General features: G+C 41.6%; 1 protein-coding gene across 1 annotated transcript in view; it reads left to right on the top strand.

Moving 5' to 3' along the window:
* The window catches only part of LOC126474448 (esterase FE4-like), a 100,058-nt gene that overhangs the window by 2,474 nt on the left and 73,122 nt on the right, over positions 1-24,462 (top strand). The window contains exon 3 of the mRNA XM_050101919.1: positions 21,179-21,322. Within this exon, the coding sequence (XP_049957876.1) occupies positions 21,179-21,322 (144 nt within the window). The remainder of the gene's footprint in view (positions 1-21,178; positions 21,323-24,462) is intronic.

The following is a 24,462-nucleotide window of genomic DNA, read 5'->3' on the forward strand; positions in this document are numbered from 1 at the left end:
GTTTTCCATATTTTGGGAGGAGGTAGGATGGGCCAATACAAAAAAAGTCCAGTAAACATGGGCTCTAAAGTGCTTACCTTAAGAGCTGCGAGCACTTGTTCATCTTCACAAGTGTGAAACACATCTCTTCTACTGAACGACTGTGAGTCAACAGCCACTGTTCACTGCACTGGTTTGCACCGACTACAAGCTCCGCAGTGGCCTGAGTATGGGCAGCAGAGTGCGATCTCATTGACTACCCCTTCCAAAAGACCTGGACCTCCTTATCCAGTGTACCTAACAGCCTTCATCTGCATGATGTGCTGGGGCTTGCAGAATGTTTGTCACTATGATACATCATGCAGTTAAGAATGTGGGCAGATGCCTGGCACCTGTCCTCCCCTTTCAGACATATTTCTTAGACTACAAAATTTGTACTCGTAATCTCATTCACCTCTCCCCATGAACCATGGACCTTGCTGTTGGTGGGGAGACTTGCGTGCCTCAGCGATACAGATGGCCATACTGTAGGTGCAACCACAATGGAGGGGTATCTGTTGAGAGGCCAGACAAACGTATGGTTCCTGAAGAGGGGCAGCAGCCTTTTCAGTAGTTGCAGGGGCAACAGTCTGGATGATTGACTGCTCTGGCCTTGTAACACTAACCAAAATGGCCTTGCTGTGCTGGTACTGCGAACGACTGAAAGCAAGCGGAAACTACAGCCATAATTTTTCCCGAGGGCATGCAGCTTTACTGTATGGTTAAATGATGATGGTGTCCTCTTGGGTAAAACATTCCGGAGGTAAAATAGTCCCCCATTCAGATCTCCGGGCGGGGACTACTCAAAAGGACGTCGTTATCAGGAGGAAAAAAACTTGCATTGTACAGATCGGAGCGTGGAATGTCAGACCCCTTAATCGGGCATGAGAAGTTAGAAAAGTTACATATAGTGGGAATTAGTGAAGTTCAGTGGCAGGAGGAACAAGACTTTTGGTCAGGTGAATACAGGGTTATAAATACAAAATCAAATAGGGGTAATGCAGGAGTTGGTTTAATAATTAATAAAAAAGTAGGAGTGCGGGTAAGCTACTACAAACAGCATAGTAAACGCATTATTGTGGCCAAGATAGACACGAAGCCCACACCTACTACAGTAGTACAAGTATAAATGCCAACTAGCTCTGCAGATGACGAAGAAATTGAAGAAATTTATGATGAGGTAAAAGAAATTATTCAGATAGTGAAGGGAGACGAAAATTTAATAGTCATGGGTGACTGGAATTCGGTAGTAGGAAACGGAAAAGAAGGAAACATAGTAGGTGAATATGGATTGGGGGCTAAGAAATGAAAGAGGAAGCCGCCTGGTAGAATTTTGCACAGAGCATAACTTAATCATAGCTAACGCTTGGTTCAAGAATAAAAAAAAGAAGGTTGTATACATGGAAGAATCCTGGAGATACTAGAAGGTATCAGATAGATTATGTAATGGTAAGTCAGAGATTTAGGAACCAGGTTTTAAATTGTAAGACATTTCCAGGGGCAGATGTAGACTCTGGCAACAATCTATTGGTTATGAACTGTAGATTAAGACTGAAGAAACTACAAAAAGGTGGGAATTTAAGGAGATGGGACCTGGATAAACTGAAAGAACCAGAGGTTGTACAGAGTTTCAGGGAGAGCATAAGGGAACAATTGACAGGAATGGGGGAAAGAAATGCAGTAGAAGAAGAATGGATAGCTCTGAGGGATGAAGTAGTGAAGGTAGAAGAGGATGAAGTAGGTAAAAAGACGAGTGCTAGTAGAAATCCTTGGGTAACAGAAGAAATATTGAATTTAATTGATGAAAGGAGAAAATATAAAAATGCAGTAAATGAAGCAGGCAAAAAGGAATACAAACGTCTCAAAAATGAGATCGACCGGAAGTGCAAAATGGCAATGCAGGGATGGCTTGAGGACAGGTGTAAGGATGAAGAGGCTTATCTCACTAGGGGTAAGATAGATACTGCCAACAGGAAAGTTAAAGAGACCTTTGGAGAAAAGAGAACCACTAGCATGAATATCAGGAGCTCAGATGGAAACCCAGTTCTAAGCAAAGAAGGGAAAGCAGAAAGGTGGAAGGAGTATATAGAGGGTCTATACAGGGGCGATGTTCTTGAGGACAATATTATGGAAATGGAAGAGGATGTAGATGAAGATGAAATGGGAGATATGATACTGCGTGAAGAGTTTGACAGAACTCTGAAAGACCTGTGTCGAAACAAGGCCCCGCGAGTAGACAACATTCCATTAGAACTACTGACAGCATTGGGAGAACCAGTCCTGACAAAACTCTACCATCTGTTGAGCAAGATGTATGAGACAGGCGCAATTCCCTCAGACTTCAAGAAGAATATAATAATTCCAATCCCAAAGAAAGCAGTTGTTGACAGATGTGAAAATTACCGAACTATCAGTTTAATAAGTCACAGCTGCGAAATACTAATGCGAATTCTTTACAGACGAATGGAAAAACTGGTAGAAGTCGACCTCGGGGAAGATCAGTTTGGATTCCGTAGAAATATTGGAACACGTGAGACAATACTGACCTTACGGCTTATCTTCGACTTATCTTAGAAGAAAGATTAAGGAAAGGCAAACCTACGTTTCTAGCATTTGTAGACTTAGAGAAAGCTTTTGACAATGTTGACTGTAATACTCTCTTTCAAATTCTAACGGTGGCAGGGGTAAAATACAGGGAACGAAAGGCTATTTACTATTTGTATAGAAAGCAGATGGCAGTTATAAGAGTCGAGGGACATTAAAGGAAAGCAGTGGTTGGGAAGGGAGTGAGACAGGGTTGTAACCTATCCCCAATGCTATTCAATCTGTATATTGAGCAAGCAGTAAAGGAAACAAAAGACACTACAACAATTCTGCACAACAGATAGCACAAGTGATTAACGTAAAATGTTTCAGACTCTTCTATGGAGCTCTATCGTGCGTAACTCAAACGTTTCTTGTTATATTCCTTAATTGTCTGTTATACTACCACAACACTCTCAAATGTATGAGGTTCATATCTACTATGCACCAATAAGGAGTGATAAACTCTGCAGTATGCAAGCATCTAGAGAGATCGTGTGTAGTTGGGCGGGTGATATGAGTCAGATTGGTACGGAACAGTCTTTGCAGAACGGCAGATACAGTATTGGTACGAGAAAACCGATCTGTGTATTACTTGCACCGATCAGTGCAAGTTTGAAACTATGTTACATTCTTTTCGAAAACAAAATATCGAAGTACATTGATAACGTGGAACTCCTTCACGAGACGTCGACTGCAGTGGGTGTCTCTTACTTTTAGTCACTTTCAAATTAAATCAGAGACAGTGTTGCGGGGAGGATTGGTTAAAGACAGAGGAAGAGTTACGAGAAACATAGAGAGAGGCAATGTAGAGTTTTGCTCAGGCTCCTTAGCCTATAGCTTCAATGAAAGGGTAGCTCGTTTCGAAACAGAGATCTGAGCGCTAGAGCTTTGAATCTCCGACTTTATCCCACGAATGTGAGAATACTTAGTGACGCCATCCACATAGGCGGAGATGGCAAATCGTAATAAAATCTTACCGAATTTATAAACTGTTTCGGCTAAGGAACGTAATTTTTGCACCTCCTCTCTGCTGATGGCTACTTCCTACACTGAGAAACAGTGTTTGTGTTTTTCCATGTAAGTCATAGAACGGGGTTCGTGACATGTCCACTGGTGAGATTGATTGGTGCATACTATCCGTGCTCTATGCGAAGTCCAGCAGAATACTCTTTTGTTCCACATGTAGTTATGCACTGTAAGTCATAAAAATGGAAGACGCAGGGCCTAAGACCTGGAGGCCAGGATGACTACCCCCTAGGGCACAGAAATAGCGATTGTATACCTGGGAGCAATATGGACCAGCAATATGAGGAATCAATGCCCAGGGTCTCTTCGGAAAACGGAAAACCGAGACATCAGCTACCCTGTCACTGTGGAAGATGAGATTAAATGTAAAGATTGTCACCTTTGGACAGCAGCTTGGAAACGCTTCACAATGCCGCAAACTGTTCTAATTTTCAGATGTTGCGATGTCCGCCACATTTTTGTCAATAGGAAACATCGCCTCTGTCTTTTACTTCAACCATCCTGTGTGCTGTGGGAGCAGAACAGTTTACAACATGCGATATTTAGCTTTCTATGAGAGGCAATGGATCGAAATGTGTTAATATTGGTGTAACATTTGACACAGACCTTGAAGTCATGATGGAAAAATAAAAAGTATGGCATTGTACAAACTGTTATCATACACAGCTCGGGTGTGTTATGGTAGAAAAACGATGTATCAAATTGCTTATAAAGAACAATATAGGAACCCTCTCTCGTGATCGACGGTATGTGAAATATGGTCCTCCTACAGTATAGGTGATGAAACTTTACGCTGGTCAGTGCAGTTACTTTGATCGCTGGCCACCTGCTTCAGTGGATCAATACCTGCATATTTAATAGGATCGCCATATATGCCCGATGTCAGAGTGCAGACAGTATTTGTTTTCGATATATCTGAAGGGAGGGGCACTGTAATATCCTATAGAGTTCTCTGCCAGGTGACGTTAGTGAAGTCTTTCATAGTTCATAGTTTTTCTCTGTTGGATGGTAAAAAATAATGAGGAGAGAGAAAATGTTTGGACGACAGACATAAATGCACCCTGAGAGAAGCAAATCTCCTGCAGACTGAAGTACCTGTATGTACTCACAAGGGAACCTCCCCATCGCACCCCCCTCACATTTAGTTATTAGTTGCCACAGTGGATAGGCCTTGATAAACTGAACACAGATCAATTGAGAAAACAGGAAGAAGTTGTGTGGAACTGTAAAAAATAAGCAAAATATACAAACTGAGTAGTCCACGGGTCGCATATGCAACATCATGGAGAACGAGGGATCAGGAGCGTCGTGGCCCCGTGGTAGCGTGAGCAGCTGCTGAACGAGAGGTCCTTGGTTCAAGTCTTCCCTCGAGTGAAAATTTTCTTTTCTTTATTTTTGCATAGTTATTATATATGATGCTGGCAACAATCAGAGCAAGATGATATTATATGTCCGTTCGTTCATTGACGTCTTTGTTCACTGTAATAAGTCTAGTGTCTGTGTTTTGCGACCGCATCGCAAAACCGTGCGATTAGTAGACGAAAGGACGTGTCTCTCCAATGGGAACCGAAAACATTTGATCGCAAGGTCATAGGTCAACCGATTCCTCCACAGGAAAACACATCTGATATATTCTATACGACACTGGTGACGGCATGTGCGTCACATGACAGGAATGTGTTGTCGACCCACCTGACTTGTACACTTGGCGAAGGGGTAAAAAGATTCTTCTACCTTGCCCGATTTAGGTTTTCTTGTGGATGTGATAATCACTCCCAAAAAAGTGATGAAAACATAAGAGTTGGTCACATAAACTGAAAATAAAAAATTAAGCTTTTCACTCGGTGGAAGATTTGAACCAAGGACCTTTCGTTCCGCAGCTGCTCACGTTACCATGAGACCACGGCGCTCCTGCGTTCCCCGTGTCCTTGACATTGCCTATCTTCCCATGTATATTTTGCTTATTTTTTCACAGTTCCACACAACTTCTTCCTGTTTTCTCAATTGATCTGTTTTCAGTTTTTCAAGGCCTATCCACTGTGACAACTTATAACTAAATCTGAGGGGGGTGCGATGGGGAGGTTCCCTTGTTAGTAAACACACCATATTGCAGTAGCTAGATCCTCGTCCTTCTTCCAGTACCCGTATGATGTGAAGTCTTCCTAATTTTCCCAATAAGAAACACTACTGTAACTGCTTGTACTGTCTTTTCTACTACCTCATGTTGCAGGAAAAAGCTTCGTTTGGCGCTGGCCTTGCACATTGCACACGGTTGGTGGAGCTACGACAACATGTTCCCATTTCCAGAGAACGGGAGTAACAGGTACTATCGCATTAGCTCAGCTCACCCCTTTCTCTATGGGATGCAGAAGGTGGTAGGTATAGCGCTCCACAACTTCTGCTCAGTTCCGACTTAAATTGGACCGATCACATGGGCAAAGATGCAGGGAGAGCGGGGCAGAGACTATGGAACAGTTACAAGATGCAGAGAGACTGTTTAACAACATGCTGGGGTTTTGCTGTATGGGGTCCTTAGCAGATAGGTTCGAAAAAAGTCACTCATTTCGAGATATGGAAGTGCAACAATTATGATTCACCAGTGGCTGTAATCATAAAAGACATCTCACAGAATCCAACACAAGTGTGTGGTTCAGTGGAAAGACTTGATTCCAAATTGCAGACAAAATTTTTACTAGTAAGCTTAACACTACAGATCTGAAAAGCCAGTGTGTTAGTCACAGGATTTTGTGTATTTATTACGACTTCATTCTAACATTGCAATTTTAAGTGATTTCTCACATAGCACACCATCTGCTATGTGTGATCATTCTCAATCAACCATCAACCTCCATTGCCTATAACCCCATGGATACATTACAGAACCTCTGTTATACTGTCTACATGGTATCGAGATAGAGTGCATTACAAATAAAATATGTTGGCGTGGGAAATATCTAGCAGCAGCATGACGGAGTTGTAAATATCGGCGTAATACCACGTTCATTTGCCGAATCTCTTTCTACATTCGGTGAGAAGGGTGATTTTATTACGAGCTTACACCACTGGCGACACGCAGTCACACTTTCAGTCTGTTAGTACACTGTCTATATTCAATGTCATGGTATTTGTGTGGAAGACCACTTCATTCGGAAGCAATATCATACCTCAAGTTATAAAGCATGTACAGTTTTTAACATGGATATCATTAGCGATACTTGTGTGTGCATGTAGAACCAGCACCGCTTTTTATGCAGGGTGACAGTAACATAGTCGTTGTGATCGTGTTTTTAATAGCTGGTTGCTCTTCCTAAAACACATTGGTACCACTCGCAAGAAAAACATCCATTCCGGAATTTTCGCTCAAATTGTTTGGTGCCATCATCATTCAGTTGTTGACGAAGTATTTATCTTAGTATGGGGTGTGGTAGATTTTCTGGGACCAGCAGGCTTATAAAATATGTTTTAGGGTGTAAAGTTGCTGTGGTCTGAGTTCAGACAAGTGTAAAGAAAATGACTATGTCCAGACATAAGGGAGGTATGAATTTGGTGTGGAAAACTGCAATTTCAGCACATTGATAGTCATAAGGGGGATGGAAGAATTTACGTGGAAAGTTACGTCCAGTCATCAGAAGGATATGGATATTGATATTTCCAGAGCGAATTGACATTTCCGGCTTAAAGCTGTAGCGAGCAGCAGGTACAATGAAAAATGCTGGCTGGTTGGCTCTTGCTTGCAGCAATGGGGACAAGCGCCGGTGGTGGCCTTTGCAGTGATCTCTGTATAGCTGAATATTGAACTAACCAGCATGCTGGTAAAGTGGCGACAGAGGTGGATGTGTGTGTTGCACGAGAAGCTTCAGAATGACAAATGTTTGCATGGGATGATTATTCCCTCCATGTAAATTGATTGGTTGACTGCTTGGTGGTAGTCTCTCTCTGATCTCTGGGCTTTCAGTACGGTGGGCATGTGGATGCTGGGGGATGGGTCTGCAGCTGTCAGCACGGAAGGAATCAACTAGCGATACATGGCCTCTGGCTTGGGTGCTGTTTGTGGATATCAGGATATGAGTGTGCAGGATGTATGAGTGTTCCAGCAGTCTCCAACATCTAATTGTGACAGCTACTACTACAGAATGGAACGTGGTTTAAGCGCGTGGCGTTTACCGCTTCTTAGTACAGTCCAGTGGACTCTGTCTTAAAGTGTTATTTATTGTTGTTGCTATACTATCATGTTGTAGACGCTTTCCCCCTCCCTCTTTGTCCTAGTGTAATGGGGGGAACAAACTTGGGGATTATACAGTGATTTAAAAATCCAATTGCAACGACAAATTCCCGATTGACCAGCTTATTGTTTCCGATAGTGGTACTATGAGGACACACATTAAACTAGCATCTCCGCAGATTGTTTAAGGACATAGCGTGCAAGTGAGCTGAAATTTGAAATTCTCAGCTACCTCCAACGTAATGGACTTCCTACCAAACGACCTAACTGTGCCAGTATCTGCCAATACGAGGCAAGGGGAAAAACGATCCAGAAGGATGTGGGAACCGGACAGTTGCAGCATCACATCCTACCAAATATACGAGTTCTATTGTCCACCAACAGAAATCAAAGAAAAACTGCTCACACACAAAGGGCATCAATTTAACTAATTAATTAGTCCAGCAATATGACAGAGTGAGGGAACTCAAACAACAGGAGAGAGAGAGAGAGAGTGAGAGAGAGAGACAGCTTATGTTTGTGCTGCCCATTACAATAACAGGATATCTTTGGATGTAGGGTGCCGGAGTCATGTGTGGATGAAAAGACTTGTGGAGAATATACTAGAGTGAGAAGGTGTATCAAGCTTCTGAAACGATATTTCATAAGAGCCGATTTTGACGCAAAATTCACTGATTTCAATGCAAAATTCACCGGATTCGACAAAAAATTTAATGATTTCTGTGAAAAGCTCACCAATTTCGACCCAGAATTCTAAGATTTCAACGTAAATTCACTGATTTAGGCAAATAATTAATTGATTTCGGTACAATAGGGTTGATCCTGTTGTTTGAGTTCCTTGTCGCCACATCTGCGTCATACCCTAACGCAAACTAGGTGGATGGCTGTCGCTAACCACGCAACGTGTGGAAACGAAGATTACCATTAAGTACTGTGAACAGCTAGAAGGGTAGTAGTGACCGAAGTATACGGCTGCAAGTAAATTGAGCTCACATCAGTACCAGTTGTAAGGGATCCGTGATCCCATGAACATAGATGCTAGTATCCGACGCCCAGGTCGATAGTAGACAGGAGTCGATTGTAAGCGCTGCAGGAGGCAGTGAGACGAGTGTCACAGTAAAATTCACCGGAGTGTGACGAGTGAGCAAGTCCCCTTCATTGTCGTGGGGTTGACCCTCACTAATACCGATTCGCGAGCGATATGAAACAGAAAGTGACAAGTGCCGAATTACGTGTTTCGCGTCAACCGCGTCGGCCAGCAACAACCATGGATTGCAGTGAGGATTGTTGTGAATGTTAACCATCAGCATTGCGTGTGACGAAGTACTGAAAATCAGCAACCAATAAAAAGAGATAACCACAATTAGACGTGTAAGGCGAAGGTAGCAACTGCCTCAGAATTTGTGTGTTAGTGGGAAATATATATCAGTTTTGTACATAGCAACCTTTGTGGTCCTTAATAATGGACAAACTTTCAATCATTAGCTATTCCGTCTCAGAACAGCCGCACTAGGTTGAAATACCCCCGAAATCACAGCAGAAAACCCGATAGCCTTTCATCCATTAAGCACACGGTCATATAATCATAATAATTAACTGTTTGGCGGCTACGATAAATTACACAAAATCCAGTAAAGGAATTTAATTGGTGGTGTTTCATCTTGGCTCCCGTGAAAAGGACAGTTGCAATCTTCGGATCCGAACAATGATTTATTAAGCACCATTTTTGGTTTCAGTGGAATGACATTTGCCATTATCGGACAATTTTAATGCAAGAATAATTCGATATTGTCGTTACCGTGATAAAAATTATGGTATTCCAACTAGAAACAGTGTAATGTAACGTATTTATGGTGAAATTAGAAATCGCGGGAACGAAGCACATTATTTAGACAATACAGTGCAAAAGTAACTGAGAAACAGTAAACAGTTTGTCTTTACGAGTTGAAATGACAAGAGAAGTGTTAATAAATAATGTATTGAAGTATGGACACGAAAACCTGCGTGAATTACTATAAAATTCTTACTCTTAAGAAAAGATACGTTTGTGCATAATCGCGAGTGAACCAGCTAAAATTGCGTCACAAGAGTATCAGGAGAATGTTTTCAAGTGACTTTGTATCCGAAATTATCTTTTAAACGGTGCAAATCGCTCATTTTGATGTGGACCCATAAACTGTTATTGCATTTGCGAGTGTTGACTGTGGCGTAATTGTTGGATGACGTCACTCAGACTCTGTGAGCGGTTAGCCAAAGCATCTGAAGCAGTGAAGCAGTTCCACACGCCGCGACATCAAGGATTTGGATAGCGGAGATGTACCACACTGACCGGCGACTACAGCGGAGCCAAGAGGTTGAAGTTGAAACATCGACGACGCGGAGTTCGACATCTAGTGGCGAACCCCCGAAGTATACGACGCCTGCGCCATCTACCCGCCTATCAACGAAATACGTGACCGCAGCTCCATCCTGTCGCCGACCACCGAACTACGAGACTGCGTCAGCGCGATTCGCCGCGAGCTTCGCTTTGCACACGGCCCCACACGCCAGCTACAGCAACGCATCGTCTGACAGCCGCCGCGGCAGAGGAGCCAACGCCAACACGACTATAGTTCAATTCTTTTATCTTGGCGGTTCGCGCATGCTCGCCCAGACGCGGGAGATTGCGGCGTTGCCAGTTTTACGCGCCAAGAGAAGCAGCGCCATAGTATAGTTCGCAAACTTCCGTTTAGGGGGGAGCGCGCAGTTTATGAAGTAAAGCCACCACGGCCGCATTAACCCTTTCGCTGCTACAGAGACGTGCTCCCCGCATTCCGCGATGTGCGCGATTTTGTCATCATTGCACTGCTCGCCTGTGCAGACACATGGTGTTCCGACTGCTTTGACACACTTTATCATTCGCTTTCACAAAAACTACTTGGCCTAAAAATTTCATTTTTACACATCTTCTTGACTGATACCTTCCCCCCCATAAATGACTTAATTTTGTTTCGATGTTCAACCCAGTTATTGTGCAGCATTAGATGTAGTAAACCATTGCACGAAATTTTGAAGAGTTTGCAGAGGTAGAAGTCCTTAGCGCATACTTTCCGTATGGTCGATTTTAGTTGCCACTAGAAATTTCAAAAAATTCATTCAAACGAATAAAATTCATGAAGTAAAACACTTCAATATTGTTTTTAAAGTAAAGAAAATATTAAGCACCGATCAAGGTTTGAACTCAGAACCGTTCACTTAGCAGCCATGCACTTTTTTTTTTTTTTTAAATCTCATTTTGTTGGCTTTTGTTCGTTGCATCCGCTTGGGGCGGACGTCGTAAGACATCCGTTTAAGATCGTTGTTGATCGATTAGCTCAGTTTTCTTATTACAGACGGGTGCTAACCCTCAGACCGAACACGCTGAGCTATCGTGCCGGCGTGCACTTCAGCCATTACGCTAACGCAGCTCATCATTCAATGTTTCTCCCGGAGGACTTTAAAATATCACGCAAAATACCGACAAACACTGTTGGTATGATTATGAATTACTCACGTTTCCGTCGAAGTACAATAGGAAATAAACAATTACCACTCTTCTTTATTGCGGAAAAGCTTTTAGTGAGAATGATTCAAACCCTTTCCTTGCTATCGCCTGAATTAGGAGGCTTATTGCTTGTATGGTTTAATTAATTAATAGAACATGAAGCAATTGGTATAAAGAATGCTTTTTCCAAACTTTCTATAAAAGAAAGTCTGCTATCAAGATATTGCTTTTGTTCAAGTACTTTATTTATGACTGAACGTTTCTAAAACTGAAGGCACTCGTCCGTGCTCTACACTGCAGTCGAGCTCTGGCAACGTCGTTCTCTGTTCATTGGCTGACTGTATTTTGTGACGTCAGATGCGCAGAACGAACCTAAACTCGGCTGCCGTCATAAATGACACGCACTTGAGTAGCACGACTTCAAACGTCAAAACATCGCGACTTCGACGAACGTCGACGGGTGAATGAGGACGAGCTGCTGGCACGAGACTAATTAATATTGCACTATCTTCAGAGTGCGGAAGGAACTTAATATTAAATTTGTCAATTGCAGAAAATATAAGAATAGTATTTTTTAACATTTTTTTTTGCGAATTTTCTCTGAAGCATGGTATGCTAATATGCATGTGTTTTCATGCTGTACAGCACAGAATAGTGTCTCATTTGCATTATTTATTGTAAACTACATGTTTATATGTCTTCTAAGTTGTGTGTATGTTACTTCGAGATTTTGTGTATAAATGCCGTCATTGATGTTTGATGTGGATAGGCTTCTGTAATTTATGGTGTTCAATGGAGAGGTCTATTTTGCCAGTCTGGGTTAACCGAATACAATGAAGGATTATTTCGTTATTAGCTAATTAGTGAGTGTTTGGGTTACTAGGAGGTTATTTTTAATTTATTTTATTTTTTTCTTATCTGTGCATAGTGAATAGCTGAGAATGGATCCTGAATTGAAAGAGAAGGCTGTGGAGAAGGTAGTTAGAAAAATGGAGATAGGGCAGGAGGACAAAGATGATTCAGGAATTGGTAGTAGTGGAATGTCAATGAACAGCCCATTGGGTCATTCAAGCTGTTACCCTGAGACCCCAGTAAAACCAATTAGAAAGGAACTGAGTCTTGAGGATGGAGAATCACAGTCAGTAATACTTAAGGTGCTCCAAGGAATCAACAAGCATATGGGAGAGATGCTCCAAGAAATCAACAAGCGAATAGAAGGGGGAAATAACGAAATCAGGAAAGAAAACAAAGAAAATTTAAGGAAAGGGCTGCAGAAATTCCAGGAACAGATGAGAATAACTCTTCAGGAGAGAGATGACAAGCTACAGGTGAAGCTAGATCAACTGCGAGAAGAGATGAACAATATGAGAGTAGAGATAATCGGAAAAGCTAAGAGGGATGTCAAGGAAGTCAAGACTGAGTTGGAGGGGAGAACGCGAGAAATGGAAGCACACCAGAACCAACGGATTGAAGATGTGGTGCAGGTGCAGCAGCTGTGCCAGGTTAATTTTAGTAAATTGGGAAATAGGCAAATGAAATTGGAGGAGGCTGTGGAGCGTATAGTCACAAATGAGATCAAACAGCTACAGGAGGGAGTCCAACAGCTAGAAACTAAAACCGAAGAGATTGATAGGAAGATAAATAGTGCCACCTTAACAGTAGGGGAGGGCAAGCTCGTTACATTAGTAAATGCTGATAATATGTATACCCAGGCCCACGTGGGGCAAAAATATAAACCCAAAGGGGCATTGCATCCAATGATATTTACTAAGTGGTTACGAGGTGTTTTCCCAGCACACTTACGAGATTCAGATAAAATTCAGTTCGCAATAGACAGAATGGAAGGTGAAGCTTTCACCTGGGGAGTTAGGAAGAAAGAAGAAGTTACAAGTTACAGTCAATTTGAGGAAGAATTTTTAAAGAAATTCTGGCCCAAAAGTCACCAATGTGCAACACTTGAAGATTTATTGCATCGTAAGTCCCTTAATATCTGGAGGGGTACCTTGAGAGAATTTGCTGAGCATCTATGGGAGTTGAACGAAACATTGGAGCAGCCATTGAATGACGACATAATGATGTCAGCAATTAAAAGGAGGTAAGTCATAGGATGCAAGAAAACTTATCTGGAAGCCTGATTAAAGATAAAGATACCTTAATGGAAGTATTGGAGCAATTAGAAACTATTCGTACACAGGAAAACAGTCAGGTGTTTGATCAGAACCAAGGTGGAAATAATTACCATCAAAGTCAGTTTAATGGCCCACCAAATTACAGAGGTAGAGGTGGGGGTAATAGACATAGGAACTGTGGCAATGGTCGAAAGTTTCACCACAATCATAGGAGAGATGATGATGACAGGAATTATGAGAGGGGAGAAGATAGATGAAGGGATCATGAGGTACAAATTGAAGAAAGAGAGGTGTAGGGAGCTAGCAACTCTTTTGCTGGTATACCAAGTGGCGACTGGTACACTCCCAGCTGGGTGAGACTTTATTTCTTATTTCAAGTTTCACTCCTCTACCATCTTTCTCTATCCTTAGGTTAAGAAAGTTAGTGTGTAGTAGTTGGGATTGGTAGTGGTCATCCAAGTAATTCAGTCAGGAACCATGTAGCATATTTATAGTTGACTTAAAATAAGGATAAGTAGTTACTGTTGATGTAGAGTGTGAGATGTCAGAGAATCAATAAGTCAAAAATCAGCTTAGTGTCAGTACATTGCAAAATTATTAGTGCCAGAAGTAATAAAATGAGAACCATATCAGAAAGCTAATGTTTATAAAATGTGGTGGGAAGCTAATTGGTCAAACAAGAGTTTGTGTAATCTTATAGAGTTGTTTTGTGAGGCATGAAAATATCAAACTGTTGTAAGAAAGTTGAAGTAATGTATCAGCTTGTAATTGGGATGGTATACAAAGAAACAAATACATGAGGAGATAGTTGTTCGAATAAATGATGTGAAATATGATGAACGGAGAGGCCAAGGAGCCTGGAGTAAATTTATGTAGTTATTGGAGCAAATATGGAGGATTGATGTAAGTTGAAGATATATATTTATTTGCTGTTAAGTTGAGGGAGTTACGTGTAATGAAATGTATTGAGTATGAGATGTTTGAAGTATTGAAGTGTATGGAGGATTGGTGTAGGTTGAAGATAGATATACATTTATTTGCAGTTGAAGTTGCTGTTAAATTGAGGGAGTTATGTGTAAAGAAGTGTATTGAGTATGAGATGTTTGATGTATTGAAGTATGTCATTTAGCACATGAGCAACATCTGTTTGCAAGTTATTTGTAGGTAGACATGTTGATCTGGAGTATGCTGATAAAACAAAGGGTAAGTCGTGAGTTATGAATAATTCATGTATCCAATTAGCTATCAGAGTCAGTTATGGTTATACTTAGGTCAGGCTTTAGAAGCAGGATTCTGGCACTGTGTGGTAAATAATAAATATCCGTATTGTGGATTTGAATTAATGTGAATATAACAGGGAATACTGTACCTCTCATCTAAGCTTTAGTGATAACAACTCACATATGGCAGTAAATGAAATGATCAGTAATTTAAAATTTTTCATTGAATGACCACATTAGTTATAGTCATGCAAATAGTTACATGAGACATACTTAGTGCAACAATGGAGCATTTAATATTATTAAATTAATCTGTAGAGGTATGGGGGATTGTAAAATAATTGCGTAAGTCAAGGTGTAAATGTTATATTTTGTTTTGATATTCAATTTTGCTTGTGTTAAATCCTCAAATGAATAGGTTGTGAATTTCTTCCTTAATATCAATGTGTATCGGCCAAGTGAGTTATAAGTTAGAGTGATAGTAGTATGGACAGCACGAACCCCGCTGGAAGGACGGCACACCAAAGGGGTAGCTGGCATTCAAGTAATTTGTTTTTTTTTTTGTCTTTGCTGTAGCAAGTAATAACAAATGTGTAGTTAATGGTCGTACAAACCTTTGAAAATGAAGATTTTTGATAACTGAATGTAACATAAGTTTGTAAAAATATTTACCATGCCATATTAATTAAGATAGTGTGATGTTGTATAAAGTTTCTGTATGGGCAGTTTGCTACCGGAGTCAATAGGGTATTATTTGTGATACGATGTAATTTTCAGCATTTGAAACAGAACTTATGTTCCTCGTTTTCATTTATATGCTATGAATTTTTTCCTATTATTCTTTTTCGCCTGTGGCTACAGAGAAGGTTTTTAGGGCGGGGATGTAAGGGATCCGTGATCCCATGAACATAGATGCTAGTATCCGAAGCCCAGGTCGATAGTAGACAGGAGTCGATTGTCAAGTGCTGCAGGAGGCAGTGAGACGAGTGTCACGGTAAAATTCACCGGAGTATGACGAGTGAGCATGTCCCCCTGATCGTCGTGGGGTTGACCCTCACTAATACCGATTCGCGAGTGATATGAAACAGAAAGTGACAAGTGCCAAATTACGTGTTTCGCGTCAACCGTGTTGGCCAGCAACAACCATGGATTGCAGTGAGGATTGTTGTGAATGTTAACCATCAGCATTGCGTGTGATGAAGTACTGAAAATCAGCAACCAATAAAAAGAGATAACCACAATTAGACGTGTAAGGTGAAGGTGTGTTAGTAGGAAATATATATCAGTTTTGTACATCACAACCTTTGTGGTCCTTAATAATAGACAAACTTTCAATCATTAGCTATTCCATCTCAGAACAGCCGCACTAGGTTGAAATACCCCCGAAACCACAGCAGAAAACCCGATAGCCTTTCATCCATGAAGCACACGGTCATATAATCATAATAATTAACTGTTTGGCGGCTACGATAAATTACACAAAATCCAATAAAGGAATTTAATGGGGGGGGGGGGGGGCGTTTCACAGTGAACAAAACCATTGATATTTCTAATTCAGGTCCACGTCTAGAAACTGAGGTAACTCCCGTTCTTGATGATCGGTGTACAGTCGTCAATCAGAGGATATGAACTGCCGATTCAACTACTGGGCAAAAAGCATCCAGTGAGATATATTTGGCATCGCGACCTCTGAAGTTGGTGTCCTGCAACGGAACTACCTCCTACGTAGATGCTATAGCCGCTCGCTCTGCACTGGTTTCCGTGCACTGGAATGCCGGTGTATTAAATGAACAATTTTTGCATTCCATTCCATATTGGTCAGGGAATACAAAAAAAGAGACACACAGCGAAGGAGTTACCTGAATGGGATGGAAATCGGTAGATGTGCAGACAAACAAATGATTACAATTTCAGCTGGTTCAACAGAAAGGGCTTCACAAGATGAGCAAGTCAGTAACGCCTTGGTCCATTTCTGGCCCTTATCCATTCAGTTATTTGACTTGGCATTGATTGATAGAGCTGTTGGGCGTCCTTCTGAAGAATATCTTGGCAAGTTCTGTCAAACTGGCACGTTAGATCGTCAAAATCCCAATCTGCTTGGAAGACCCTGCCCATAATGCCCCTAACGTTCTCAATCGGGTAGAGATCCAGTAATCTTGCTGGCCAATGTAGGGTTTCACAAGCATGAAGACAAATAGCAGGAACTCTCGCTGTGTGTGGGCAGTCATTATCTTGCTGAAATGTTAGCCCAGGATGGCTTCCCATAAAAGGCGACAAAACGGGCCATAGAATATCGTAGCTGTACCCCTGTGCTGTAAGAGTGGTGGGGATGACAACCAGAGGGATTCTGTTATGAAATGAAGTGACACGCCAGAACATCACCTCTGGTTGTCGGCCCGTATGGCGGGCAACAGTGAGATTGTTATCTCACCGTTGTCTGGGGCACCTCTAGACACTTCTTTGCTGGTCATCGGGGCTCTGTTCGAAACGGGACTCATCACTGAAGACAGTTCTATCCAGTCAATGAGATTCCAGACTGAAGAGGCTGCTGGAGACGTCTCGTACAGCATTGGGATACCAACTTGACTATCGCCCACCGGAAGGCCTGACAACAAGGAGTGATGATCTGGGGGTGTCATTTCATTCAGAACCCCAATGGTCGTTTTCTGCTGCACCCTTAAAGCATGGCGGTACGTCGGCGGTATTCTATACCCCGTTTTGTCGTCCTTCTAGACAAGCCATCCTGGACTTGCATTTCGGCAAGATAATGTCTGCCTGCACTGGGCAGGAGTTCATACTGCTTGTATTCGTGCTTGGGAAACACAGGCCAGCGGGGTCTCCGGATCTCTCCCCAGTTCATCTCTGTACACTTCCCTTCCTATAATATTGCCATCAAGTTTATTTTCCTTGTATAGCCCTCTATATAATCCTTTCTCTTAATGGCTTAGGATTGGTTTTCCATCTCAGCTCTTATTATTCGTACAGCAGCTTTTCTTTCCCCCAAAGACCACTTTAATTTCTCTGTATTCTGCATCTATCTTTCTCGTAGTGAAATATGCTTCTACACTACTGGCCATTAAAATTGTTACACCACCAAGATGACGTGCTACAGACTCGACATTTAACCGACAGGAAGAAGATGCTGTGATATGCAAATGATTAGCTTTTCAGAGCATTCACACAAGGTTGGTGCCTGTGGCGACACATAAAACGTGCTGACATGAGGAAAGTTTCCAACCAATTTCTCATACACAAACAGCAGTTGACCGGCGTTGCCTGGTGAAACGACGTTGTGATGCCTCGAGTAAGGAGGATAAATGCGTACCATCACATTTACGACTTTGATAAAGGTCGGATTGTAGCCTATCGCGATTGCGGTTTATCGTATCGCGACATTGCTGCTCACGTTGGTCGAAATCCAATGACTGTTAGCAGAATATGGAATTGGTGGGTTCAGGAGGGTAATACAGAACGCCGTGCTGGACCCCAACGGCCTCGTGTCAGTAGCAGTCGAGATGACAGGCATCTTATCCGCATGGCTGTAACGGATTGTGCAGCCACGTCTTGATCCTTGAGTCAACAGATGGGGACGTTTGCAAGACGACAACCATCTGCACGAACAGTTCGACGACTTTTGCAGCAGCATGGACTATCAGCTCGGAGACCATGGCTGCAGTTACCCTTGATGCTGCATCACAGACAGGAGCGCCTGCGTTGGTGTACTCAACAACGAACCTGGATGCATGAATGGCAAAACGTCATTTTTTCGGATGAATCCAGATTCTGTTTACAGCATCATGATGGTCGCATCCGTGTTTGGCGATGTCGCGGTTAATGCACATTGGAAGCGTGTATTCGCCATCCAAGCTCTGTTTGACTCAATGCCCAGGCGTATCAAGGCCGTTATTACGGCCAGAGGTGGTTGTTCTGGGTACGGATTCCTCGGGATCTATGCACCCAAACTGCGTGAAAATGTAATCACGTGTCAGTTCTAGTATAATATATTTGTCCAATGAATACCCGTTTATCATCTGCATTTCTTCTTGGTGTAGCAATTTTAATGGCCAGTAGTATAGATTCTTACCATCGTGCTCTAGCCATTCCTGCTTAGGCATTTTGTGCTTCCTGTCAATTTCATTCTTTAAACGTTTGTATTCCCTTTCACGTCCTTCATGTACTGCATTTTTATATTTTCCCCGTTCATCAATTAAATTCAGTATCTCTTGCGTTATCTGAGAATTTTTACTAGGCCTTATCTTTTTCCCTATTTGATCTTCACTATTCCATCTCTCAAAGATATCTATTCGTCTTCTGCTGTTTTCTTTTCCCTGTTCTAGTCAACTGTTGCCTAGTGCTCTCTCTGAAAATTGGTTCAGTCAATTATCAAGGTCCCATCTCCTTCATTTCCTACCCTTTTTTCCAGTTTCTTCAGTTTTAGTATACAGCTCATAACCAATAAATCGAAGTCAGGGCCCACATCTGCACCCAGAAATGTCTTATAATTAGAGTCTGGTTCGTAAATCTGTGTCTTACCGTTGTATAATCAATCTGAAACCTTCCAATTGCTCCAGGCTCTTTCCACATAAACAACCTTCTTCCATGATTCTAAAACCAAGTGTTAGCGATGATTAAATTATGCGCTGTGCAAAAATCTACCAGCTGGCTTCCTCTTTCATTCCTTTTGCCGAGTCCATGTTCACCTACTATGTTTCCTTCTCCCACTATCGAATTCCAGTCCCCTATCACAATGAAATTTTCGTATTCTTTAACTGTATGAGTAATTGCTTTTGTCTCATCATACGTTTCTTCAATCATTTCATTATTTCTGGAATTAGTTGGCATATAAACATGTACTACTGTGGTAGGTGAGGGCTTCACGTCTATCTTGGCTACGATAATGTTCTCACTACGCTGCTTATAGTAGCTTACCCACTTTCCTGTTTTCTTATTCATTATTAAAATTACCCCTGCATTATCCCTATTTGATTTTGTGTTTATAACCCGATATGCGGCTGTCCGGAAGTCCTGTTCCTCCTGCCACCAGACTTAATTCCCACTATACCTAACTTCAGCCTTCCCATTTTCCTTTCTAAATTTCCTAACCTCTGTCCAATTAAGGGATCTAACATTGAACGCTCTGACCCGTAGAACGCCTGTTTTGTTCCTTGTGATGACGACATGCTTCAGAGTAATCTCCGCTCGGAGATCCGAATGGGGACTATTTTCCGTCCAGAATATTTCACCGAAGAGGATGCCATCATCATCGAACCATACAATAGAACTGCATGCCTTCGGAAAAAATTACAGCTGTAGTTTCCCATTGTTTTCAGCTGTTCGCAGTACCTGTATAGCAAGGCGATGGGTGATGTTACAAGGCGAGATCAGTCAGTTATCTAGAGTATTGCCCCTGCAGCTACTGAAAAGGCTGTTGCTGCTCTTCAGGAGCCACCATAGTGTGCTCAAAATTTGCTTATTGTCGAATCAGTTTTGAGTATGACTGTTATTCAGCTACCGTGTACTATTTTCAACATAGGATTAAACAGCCAACCGGTTGCAGATAAACGGTAGGAACATTGGCCTAGATTTCGACATCAGAGTCTGATGTTGTTGCCATCTGGACACTCGTGGCAAAGGCTGGAGCGGTTTGTTTTACTTTTGACTTGAGCCTACGGATAGCTGCTCCAAATTCTGACTATTGCTTTTTAGCAATGTAATTTTACGATTGAGCAACATTTAATTTTCATGAAGACACCCCTACTAGATGTCGAAACCTAGATCAGTGTACCTATCGTTTAATCCTATGCTGAAATTACTGTTGAATATTTTGATGATTCCATGTGGTTCAAAGCGGATGATCTCTAACCCATATTTGTTTCGAAAATAGAAATGAAGTGTACCTTATCCTTTCACAGAAGTTACTAGCACACAGAAGCTTGTCAATATCGAAAGTTCGCACGGTATAAGTGCTCCTTGTCACCCGAGCTGCCCACATTTGCCAGGCAGTGACTCTTAGCGTTTCTGCTGCTTATAGACTTGTTTCTTGGAACATGCGGTCACGTCTGCGGGAACAATATGGAAACTTTAAAAAATATTTAAATCGTAAAGAGAATCAAATACATAGACTATCAGCCTTGAAATATTCTCTTTGTCCCAAGTAGTACGATTTTCGTAAGCTCCCCTTTCAACCAAGTGAAAAAGCAACAGCTGAACAGATAGCACGTCTTTGTCACGGCTTAAACAACATCGTTGCGTGGAAGTGTGGTGCTGATCGAGGGAATACATATTAAAGAATGTAAACAGTGTAATTGCAATCAAAAGAACTGGTGAAGGTTCAGAGAAACGGATATGTGAAAAAGGTATTGTTTATAAAGGATTATTAGCTACCTAATTATTTGCAGATAGACGCGAACGTCAGTGCGCACAGTATTGAATAAAGTAAGTCATTTTGTTACAGAGTCCTCAACCTCCAGATAGATGGGAGGACATCCGCGATGCAACAGCTCCTGGGGCTTGGTGTCCACAGGTGTCCGTGTTGTCCCCATTAGAGCCTCCAACAGGGACAGAGGACTGTCTGTATCTCAATGTGTTCATGCCACAGGTATGTTGCTCCCTATATTGTACTCCGTATAGAGGGAAAACGTAACACTTAATCAGTGTCAAAATGTATTACTGTTTTTCTGTAAGGTAGGTCTTCCGGTTCTATAATACGCCAGACTACATTTAAAAAAATCCTTCCGAAGTTGACAAATCGATCTGTAATATACAAAGTTTAAAAGAGCTGTGTCATTAAATGCTATAGAATTGTTTTGTGCTACAGAAGGTAACAAAATTATTTATTTTACTAACACCAATTTTGTGTAAATGCTCGTCACTTACATTGTTCCGTTGTGCGGCTTTCTATTAAGCTTTTTCTCTGCTTCGGCTATGAGTGTTACACAGACCGTATTGGCTACACGCACGCCAGCAACGTAACAGGGAACTGATCCACAGATATAGAGAACGGGGAAGTTTCTAACAACGCCTAAATATTCGTTCAGTTACGTGTTGCTTCATATGTATTTCTAAAACATTTGTTGACGTTCATTACAAAATATTTCGTTATTGTTTCCTCCTAAGTACGAACACTATTACACTCAAGAAGTTGTTCTCACGTGCAGTGAAAACTTAACTGCTTGAATGCTAACAGTGACACGCCTGTTATAATGTTATTTTGTACAAAATAGTACAAAATATGGTAGCAACACGTAACACAGCAAGGGCTATCTGTTAATATCCTTTCGATTAAGGACCAGCTGGAAACCCAGGAACGACTGGAAATCAATAGTTATACTTGTTAGGAAGAATATTAATGAGTAACCTCATCTGGCAAAAGTGTGCGTTTATTGGCGTTTGAGAGGGAGCGGTAGTTTCAAAATTCGAACGGCTTAGCGGTTGGATTGTTGCAAATGGTCCGTCTCATTGTTCCCGAAATCTGTCAGATGAGTTTGATGTACGCGCTCGAAATAAGAGATTACTTCAATGCTCCGACGTTGCAGATCTCAGTGTTACTGAGTGCGTAAGGGATGATTTAATGGAGATGAAAGTTCCTTGGAGGTATGAACTACATGCGGGGGTAGGTATGATCAAAATGGCTCACTAATGTAACCTATTATTGCTGTTGTTTTTCTGATTAATTTAAATAGTCTATGCTATTTACTCCCGAGAAACTATGATTGTTGACTTGTGAGTGCTAACAACAACGCCATTGTTTGCTCTATACTTGCACTACAACAACTCAAAAAATCTCTTATTTTGTGGAGGTGATAGTACCACGTTTCTCAACCGTCATAATTACAAGGTGATGAGACTCTTTAATGAGAGGAACGCTCCAATCCTCTTGCTTACTAACAACGGGATTGTTCTTAATGACAGGCCGATAATGAATCTTTTTGCTGGAATGCGTCATGAGAGCTGGCAGGAAATGTCAGCGCATTATTCAATTGTCTCTGCACATATAAAATGTACTATCTGCATCCGTCTTGATTTATATAAAACCAGTATTTATTATTTGGGAATATTTGAGAGGTAATGCTTCAGTAACATGAGTTAAAGTCGCAGTGAGATATATGCGCTTTAATATTTTAGCACAAGGGTGAATGACATTACTGTCTAGAAATAACAAACGACCATTATGTGTTTGTTACTATAATTCGTTTGGGCCTACAGTGAACCACGTAGCTCATAAAACTGGCAATCTTTCCCTTCTAGTCCAGTACCTCTCATCCCAAAGCTATCGGTATTCTTCCATTCCTGAGCCCATTTCACTCCAGTTATGAAACGTCCCCTTCTGACAAATTATACATGACTGTGCTTAAACTGACACACAATATTTTTAGCGCAACACAATCTGACTTTCAAAAATCCCTACAAAAGAATGGCCCTGACTAACATTAAACTATACCTTTCAGAAATCACTTACCTCACAAAAATCTTCATTACTCGAACTACTGCAATACAGCGAGCGCCACTACTGCCGGCTAAATAAAAGATTCAAACTACGGAAGGCACTAACTACTGATAGGCATAGTTAGCAAATGAAAGATTTTAATAGAGAACAAACACTGTATTTACCTTAATAGTCATATTATATATAGCAGTTCATGACAGTCTTACAAATTTCAAAACTCCGCCATCTCTCTCCCCACATCCATCACTGCTGTCGGCTCACCTCCAACTGCGCAATGCTACGCGCTGTTCACAGCCAGCTGCCTAACACTACAATGGCAGACAACAATGCAAACTAGCCACAGACTGCACACAGCACAGCCAGTGATTTTCATACAGAGAGCGCTACGTGGCGGCGGCGTTACCAATATAAGAACCTAAACAGCCTACTTACATAGCCCCCATGCTCCCCACAAAAAATTTTACAAATTGTTTTGGGCAGTGGCCAATAATGATTTGATAAAATTTTTCACAATTACAATAACAAAGAAATCAAAGGCACACATTTATTGATACAATGTTGGTCAAAAGCTAAAATTTTCTCACAGTCCATAAAGACAGTCCTGATCATTCATCACAGTAACATTACAGTGTTTTTCTCAAAGTCTGAGCAGTAAAAAAAAAAAAATGCACACGGAAGTAGTGGATTTCCATGCAGTCTTGAAGAAGTAGTGTTGCCCTTCCAACGGAAAGACAGTGCTGACTCTTGACATGCAGACAGGTAATGGGCCACAACAGAGCAAACCCACAGCAGAGTCATTCGACGTTTTGAAGAATATTGGTAGGTAGGTCATCACAGAGTAGACCCACTGTAGTCCTGGTAGAGAGTATGATATTGGTGGGCCACCAGAGGTGCAGACCCACTGTAGTCCTTGTAGAAATAATGGTATTGGTGGGTCATCAAAGATGCAGACCCACTGTAGTCCTTGTAGAGATGGCTAGCAGCCATCCGTTGCGACTGTGCAGGTGCACAATCACCATCGAAGATTCTTGCGGAGAATATAGCAAGTCCATAAACCACCACTTGTGCACGCGCAGAAAAAATGTTTTTGAAGTGTCCTTAGAACCAGCAATGCTGTTATCCAGTCCCTTGCTGAATTATTAACACATGTGCAAACACTATCAGTCCCTACTTCTCACATATTGTCCATATACTATGACCAACAGAAACGTGTGCAGTGAAATGTAACTTAATTTGAAGAACTGGTGTCTATACAATTATAAATTTACAACATGAAAATACAATTACAAAGG

Source organism: Schistocerca serialis, chromosome 4, assembly GCF_023864345.2.
Source record: "Schistocerca serialis cubense isolate TAMUIC-IGC-003099 chromosome 4, iqSchSeri2.2, whole genome shotgun sequence".
Classification (NCBI taxonomy): Eukaryota; Metazoa; Arthropoda; class Insecta; order Orthoptera; family Acrididae; genus Schistocerca; species Schistocerca serialis.